The sequence below is a fragment of the Poecilia reticulata genome, linkage group LG1, assembly GCF_000633615.1.
Source record: "Poecilia reticulata strain Guanapo linkage group LG1, Guppy_female_1.0+MT, whole genome shotgun sequence".
Classification (NCBI taxonomy): domain Eukaryota; kingdom Metazoa; phylum Chordata; class Actinopteri; order Cyprinodontiformes; family Poeciliidae; genus Poecilia; species Poecilia reticulata.
The window spans coordinates 1,919,801-1,927,859 of record NC_024331.1 but is presented as its reverse complement, the minus strand read 5'-3'; the positions used below and the strand labels follow the sequence as shown (position 1 = coordinate 1,927,859).

Below are 8,059 nucleotides of genomic sequence, written 5' to 3'. Positions count from 1 at the left end.
GAACAAGTTATCCAGAGAAATTATATTCTTTTTTAACCAAAAATGTCCCTATATATGATACTTGGTAAAGCTAATATTTTATAATCAAACATGCTTATAAGGCATCAGTCATGTTGATAACAGCTGCTTTGTGTTATAAAACCAGTAAATGCTGCAATAATGTCCAGTAACCACAAGATGTCAGGACCACACTGCTGATGCTGGGCTGTATAGTGCATTTCAATACATTACATTGTCTTACTAAAAAAAATAAATCAATAAATAAATTCTTTATTACACACAGTGTTATAAGTATTTATTTCAGTTCATTTTGATGATTTTGGCTTGATAGCCCAAAATGTTGTTTCTGAGAAAATTTGATTATAAAACAATGAATAAATGGATAAAAAAAATAATATTACTATCTATACCAGAGGTCTACAACTCCAGGCCTGGAGGGCCGGCGTCTACATGTGTCCCTGGTTCAACACATCAAATGGTTGGTCCAGAAGTGCATCAGCTAACTCCACCAGTCAGGAGGAGTTACAGAACAATAACCAGAAAATTCTTTTGAAGATGAGCTACCAATGTGTGTATTTTGTTTTTATTGCAAAGTTCTGCATTTGTGTGGTTGCAAGCTGAGAAAAGCAAAGAGAAAGAGAAATAAAGTAAACTTTACATATTATTGCAATGTGGGATTTAAAAACAGACAATGATTTCAGTAGTCCAGGATAAAATGGGATTGATTTACTTGCTTTAACATAACTCTAAGGTTTCATCCAGTCTGATTGTTTACTATCAGGTCTGGCTCTAATTTTCTCCTATAGGATTAGTGAAGTATTGCTTTTTTTTTTACATAACCAGACAAGCACTTGGCCTAGAGCAAGTGGGCTAGAATCCAGACAATTTGTTAAAAGCATTTATCCAATACTGATCCCAAATACTTAAATAAAATCCCAAAATGTTCTTGCCCTGTCGATAATAAAAGTAACTTCTCTGCCACTGTAATTTCTCTCCAAAAAGTTATAAACTGAATGATGTGGGAAAAGCTGCTAACAACTGCCAGTAGTTCACTATGTATGTATAAAATTTTTAGATAACATAATCAAACATAATTTGGATTAATGTGGCTCTTAAAGAATGTAGTTGTAAATATTGATACATTTAACATTCCCCCATGCATTGCCATAATTATGCTCCTCGCTTGAATGATGTCACATTCTGTGACATCATTCTGTTATGTGGTCAACTTCTACCTCACTGTTCAAGTACAACTCAAATTCTACTCTTTGGTTGAACAGCTCTTGTGCAAGCAAATATTTAGGCAAAAAGCAAAAAAAAAATAGTGCATAAACGTAACCATAATCGCATCTAAACCTGTCAACACCTAGGAAACAGTCACTCCTGCAGTCGATTAGTCATTCCCAGAGCAATGAGAAGTTTCTGGTTGAAGGCTGGGATCCTCTCCTTCTGCGGAGGCCAGTTCAGGACGCAGCTTTGACGCAGCATGCCTCTGCGGAGGAAAAGTGAGCGAGACAACTTGTGGTCGTGCACATCCTGCAGAAAAATCAGGACAACCGAGTCTCTGCTGGCTTCGATGACCTGCTGAAGTGCATGGTGGGCTTTAAATCTGAATAAGGACAAGAAAAAACAAATCAAGTGGTGAGAGTGCAATGATTATTTTCACGAAAGTGGACGTGTTTTAAAAGATACATTACGAAATCAAGAAAGCGGTTCAAACATATTTTCTTCTAACAGTACTATGAGGTAGGTGTCAAAGTTCTTCTAAAATTAGTCTGTGCTTAAACACACATCAATGACAAAAACCCAGTTTTAATGAGCGTTAGAGAAGTCCTGCAGGATTTGGCATTAAGCCAACACAGTGTTGGTCTGAACATAGTGGAGTCAGCTTACATGAGGTGAATAAAAAAGTACATAGACAACAGTATCAAATGTTGCTACAGAAAACATTTGGCATGTATGACTTCCCTACACTACATTTTTTAAAGGGGCAGTATTGTGGGTTTTGCAGGCACATAGTGCCATTTTATAGCACAATCAAGTAATTATGTTAACTTTGATTGTTCTAGAAATACTGTATATATCAAATATGACTTAAAATAAATTTGACTTTGATATGTAACACATTTATCTCTTTAAAAACTCTCTCTTTCTCAAACTCTGCTTCAGGTCATCAAAACATGGCTCTATTCACCCTTTAACAAACTTTTACCAGTGTTGCACTGAGAAGCAGCTCCTATAATGAGCTCAGCAGATGTGCAGTTCCACTGAGTGTTTGCTAATTGCTGCTGGCTAGTCTGAAGGAGAAGATTGTGAGGGTAACTAGGGAGGCCTGCATTGTGAGGCAGAAGCTGGGAGACTGCAGCTCCAATGAAGAGTCCAACCTGGGCATTTTGCACAGCTGACTGGTTGCCATGAGAGATTAAAAGATTTCTTAAACAGGCATGAAAAGATCATAGCAAGACTCTATGAATAACATTATAACATGATGTAAAGCACAGAAAGTTGATTTTACATAATACTGTCCCTTTAAATTCTTCTTCACCTCAAATTTAGAAGATGAAGTTACTTTAAATAGCAACGCTTTATAATCTGCAGCCAGTTAACAACATTTGAAGTTGTTCCAAAGCCACATAAATAAAAGTGAGCGTTGTGTGTTTGACTTACCGTCTACACCAGGGATCATTGAGAAGACGATCGGTCACCACAAACAAGATTTTTCTAGATTTTCTCATATTATTCACGATGGAGTCAGCCTGGAACATGCCGATGACAGAATCTCGACCCTCCAAGCAAAACCTGCAGGTTTCATTCTCCAAAGGAACCAGTCGTCTCTCCACCCAGCGTGTGTCTTCATCAGCGTGTATGACATAAGCGTCATACTCAAACTCTCTGCCCTCCTCCACTTTGGCGTCACTAAATCCTAATGTGCGATTGATCAATATGTTCCAGTAGAACAGGATCCTCCAGCCGTGGAATCGATAAATAAGGGCAGTGAGAATCAGCATTAAAACAGCTGTGCTGTTTAGCACATAAAAGGCCTGGAATGGGGTCATGTCTTTGCAAGAAAGTTGGTCAAAGTCCATGATGGAATGATTGAAGTAAAGTATCGGGGTGTTGCACATGTACTGGTCTCTGAGACCTGGCACGCTAGCGTTAGTTTTGTTCAACCACGTGACAAACCAAAGGATGCTCTCGCAGGTACAGTCGAACGGGTTTTTTCCCATGACAAGGAGACTGAGGTTGCTCATGGGAGCTCTGAACACCTCTGGCCTGACAGAAGTGATAAAATTCTTCTCCAGATGTAAAACCTTAAGGGACGTAAGGTCGTCTAACACCGAGTCCCGTAAATTGTTCAAAAGATTGTTGCTAAAGCTAAGGTACCTGAGTTGATTCAAATTCCTGAAAGCTTCTCTTGGAATCTCGTCCATTCCATTGAAATCCATCTCAAAGCTTACCAGCCTCAGTGTGTATTTGAGAAACAGGACAGGCCCACCAGGGTTTGCCATCTTCCACAACCTGACTAAGTTGTTATGTTGGAGCTTCAGGACCCGGAGGTTCTCAAGCCCCTCTAACAAATTCTCTCTGATGTTCGCAATGTTGTTGTTGCTGAGATCCAATACAGTGAGGTTGGACAAAGGCCGAAACGGAGAGGAATCCTGGTTCAAGGTTTCAGCTTGCAGACTCTTTCCCAGCATCAGCACTCTAAGATCAGTCACACTGGCAAATGTCTCCGCGGTCAGATTAATTTGCTGGACGTTATTGCTTATGCGGAGCTCTTGTAACTGAGCGAGACCTTCCAATTCTTTGCCGCTGAATGTTTGACGAATATAATTACGATCAAGAAGAAGAATGGAGAGACTTTTCAAACAGGAGAAGGTCCCGGGTTCAATTCCCACCAAAGCATTTCCTTCTAGGTTCAACTTCTTGAGGGGTGAATCGGCAAGAGAGTCGAAGAATTTACTGGAGAGTTTTTTGCTTGTGAATATAGAATTGCTCCAGCTCAAGTCAAGATCTTTCAGACTCATCAGACCTTTGAAGGTATTCTCTGTGATGTTGACAAATGGGGTGTTTTTTAACACCAGGGTCTCAAGGTTGCTTAGTGGTTGAAACGTGAAATCCTCAATAACAGGGGTTGAGGGTTTCTGACTTTTCACCAGCGCTTTAGTCAGCTGTAGGTTTTTCAACATTTTTAAGCCTTGAAAAGTTTTTTGTGTCAGGTGCTGAATGCTGTTGCCAGTCAAGTTAAGAGTCTGAAGTTCAGACAGCCACTGAAAGGAGCCATCTTCAATTATGCCAATCCTATTGCCAGACAGATCCAGAAGGTTTAGGTTTGTTTTCTTCAAACCTGAGAAGGTTTTGTTTGTCAGATTCTTCAGCCCGATGTCCCTCAGAAACATGGCACTGATTGCCGTTTCAGACAGCTCTGAACAGAGGTCAGATATGAACATGAAGCCCTTACTGCTACCATCGAGGAATAACATACGCAGGCCTGGAACAGGCTTAAAGCAACCAGGCTCCAACTGCAAGAAACAAACAAACAAAAACACACACCATTTATGATGAGACAGAAATGGGGAAACAAAAGAGATAACTGAAATTTAGGTGCTACTACAACTACCAGTTCCAAATTTGACAACAGTATTTCAGTTCCCATTTCTGGGTAAACAACTTACTTTTTCTAGGGACACAGAAAACATCAGGCTGATGACATGGAGGGGTGAATCCTTCAGGAAGGCAAAATCATCACTTTTCAGAGTGTTGAAGTTATTGTGTTTGAGTTCCAAGGTTTCCAAGCTGGGCAGCTGAGGCTGTGAGCCGAGCCTGGCTGACTTCAGGTTGTTCATGGAGACGTCAAGATATTTCAGGTTCTGTTTGTCAGCAAAGGAGAAGGGAAACGATAGAGCATGAAAACTTAAAAAAAAAAACTGATGTTTTTTTATAATGTCGGTTATTTTAGCCTGAATTTAAGAAAATCTAAGACTGAATTAAGATTAATTTCCACTCCTGAATCAGAAAATGATATCCATTTTCTCAATCAGGTCAGGTTTTTATTTTAATTTGATTTAAAGAAATCTGATCTCCTGACTGAATTGATGACCTTTTTGTGACATTATCAGTTCATTTATGTTAATATTTCTCATCCAAAATGGGTTTTAAGGGAGAAAAAAAAGTTTTCTAGCAGAGTGTATCAATTAAATGTCACAAACTTGGATTTCTGTACACTGAATAATAAACACCAATAAGGGGAAGTACATGTAAACTGAACATTTCATCTTCATTGTGTAAAATTCTCCATCTCTTTTCTGTCCTGATGGAATCTCTCCTCCTGCTCTTCACTCATTGATCAGATTCTCAGCAAACTGATCCAGATGTCAGAACAAGTCCTGCATTTTGATGCTGATGTTGCTCCATAGTTCAGAAAGTTGACATGATTGAGCAAAACCAGTGTGATTTTTGGATTCAACTCATCAAAATGACCCTAAAAGAGTTGAAAAACTCCAGACAACTTTTTGTCTGTTTGCCAGTGTTATGTATTAAGCTTAATTTTCTCTGAAATCTGAATATTACATACGACTGATGAAAAGGGATTCTAAACAGAAATGCCTGTTTACAGGTCAGTATGGCTATTTATGCAGAGTTTCTGCACTCAATACTTGGTCAGTGGAACAGAGAGGATTAGATTCTAGCTCAGCTGGTTCGATTTTCAACAGCTTTAACCCTTTATGATCAAAATTACCTGAAAAAAGCACTATAAATGTATAATTGTTTGTCATGAGTCTGTGTATGACTTTCTTTATTTCAACTGAAATAAACTGACGAAGTAAATTTGAGTTATTTCCAGGTATCTGTATTTAACTGCATAAGTTCTATTAACCTCCCATTTTATTTTTTACCATCAACTATTAATATTCCAACCTAAATCTGATGTACCTGAAGCAAGGAGAAGGGTTCTCCTTCCAGCTTTAACCGGTTGCTGGCCATATTCAGCCATGTTAGTTTGCTGCAGTATTTGAAATTCTCCTGTTGGAGTAAATGCACTTCATTATGCATCAAGTTCAGGGTCTGCAGCAGAGGGAGGTTCCTGCACAGGCCCTCATCCAGGGTTTTGATGCTGTTGTAGCTGATGTTGAGGTGCAAAAGTCCTGTGTATCTTTTGAATGAGTCTGGGGGAGCCGCTGTCAATCTGTTGTGAGACATGTCCAGGACCGTGATGTCGCTGGGAAGATCCTGAGGGACCGAGCTCAGGCTGAGGTGGCTGCAGTCTGCTCTGCCGTCTTGCACGCTGCAGGTAGCCTTCTGTAAGGAGACGGCGCCATAATATGGACTCACAGTGACGGTGCAAACAAGGATGACCCATGTCGGGATGCAAGATCTAGCTGCATGCAGCATTTCAAAGAAACTCTGGGAAGACAGAACAAGGCAGAGTGCAATGTGAGAAAGGACCAGAAGGTGATTGAGAACATGAAAGTACAGTTATGGTGCAACATTATATAAATGCCATTTCAACGCATGTTCATAGATATATGCTGCACAAAAATAACACATTTCCTCCAGAAAAAGACGAAACTCTTCCAAACTCAGATAATTATTTAAATAATTGTGGAAGAAGTTCTGCAGACGTTAAGGATTTTCTGGTTTTAATCGCCATCAGGAAAATAAAACCTGTCATGATTACATAGGTCAGCAGCATAAAGACAGTGGCATTTGTAATTATATTAGTTGTGTTACCACTCCACGCCACTAGAGGCAGTAAAAGGCCCAAAAAGATGTGACTAAGGAGCAGATTTAGAAGTACCCCGAAAACTACAGAATTTGTTTAAAACTGTGAGCTGCGCTGAAGAAAATAAGAGAGAGAAGTTCAAAAACATACTGAGGATGAAAATCATTCTTAAAATGAAATGAAGATATATAGCAGATTAAAAAATAAATAAATCAAAATCGGAAGCCCGCGGATCTATGGGAAATAGCGCCCCCTTCAGTGGTCCAGGACCCCGCCACCTCGTTAGCTGCCCTGACTAATGCCTAAAGAAAATACGAGGTAGAAATCTTAACATTTTGAAAACAATTTTATTGAAACCACTGATATTGAAAGACCAACATTTTTGTAATATCTAATAAACTATTTGATCATACATTACCTACTTCAAGACTTTTTAATGGCGAAGAGAACAGGCAATAGCAACACGGACCAACGACATGGACCAACGACAAGGACCAACGACATGAACCACATATGCAGCGAACGCATATGCAACATCTACATATACAGCAAACAGATATGCAGCGAATGCATATGCAACGTAAACATATGCATCATCTACATGCAACATAGACCAACGACACATAGCAACGACACATCTACACATATGACTTCTACTTATTTTTGATACAAATGGAACCCCATAGGTCTAAAGCTGAACTTTCCTGTTCACCAAAACTAAAAACACCGCTTGAGTCATTGTTCTGGCTCCACCTAAGTGGTGGAAAAAGCGGCTTCACCAAATTTAAACCATTAACTATTCACATTGTCAGAACGATTCATATGTTCCATCAATAGCTGCCTGCAGATCCTTACCGTGTTGTGTTTGTCTCGGTTTGTGACTTCAGACTGTTTCCTTCCTCACATCGTCGCCACGAATGTACACTGGAAGTGAGCAGCGGTAATGCCTGAAAATAAGGAAATGGAAAAGGTCCGATTCCAGTTTCACTTCCATTCTTGTCTGATGTCGTTTTAACTATTTTGTGTCATAAAGTCTGAGATATGGCTGGTCAGGGCCCCGCAGGTTGTTTTGCGTTCTAAATGTTCTCGTACTTGGTGAATTAGTTGCAGAGTGCAGCCGGTGTTCTGCGGTAGGTAAAAGTGGGACGTCCTGAGAGAGAAGGCTGAACGAGGCTCAGTGTTTAGGTTCCGATTCCGAATGGGCCCTAGAATCATAAAGGGCCATTCCGCATTTCGTGACTCTAATCTACCCTTTTTTCTGCTCTGGTTTGCAATTTAAAGTCTAATATAAACCTAAAACACCTTTAAAATAATAATAATAATAATGTTTCTGCT

General features: G+C 39.6%; 1 protein-coding gene across 1 annotated transcript; it reads right to left on the bottom strand.

The window, feature by feature from the left end:
• Nucleotides 1-567: 567 nt before the first annotated feature.
• On the bottom strand, nt 568-7,892 carry tlr3 (toll-like receptor 3). The gene is made up of 5 exons (XM_008404081.2): nt 7,580-7,892; nt 5,935-6,405; nt 4,677-4,871; nt 2,668-4,523; nt 568-1,609 (listed from the first exon to the last, which is right to left on the bottom strand). Exons 2-5 carry the CDS (start codon nt 6,391-6,393, stop codon nt 1,378-1,380), a joined length of 2,742 nt encoding a protein of 913 aa, XP_008402303.1. The 5' UTR covers nt 6,394-6,405; nt 7,580-7,892; the 3' UTR covers nt 568-1,377.
• Nucleotides 7,893-8,059: the final 167 nt, after the last annotated feature.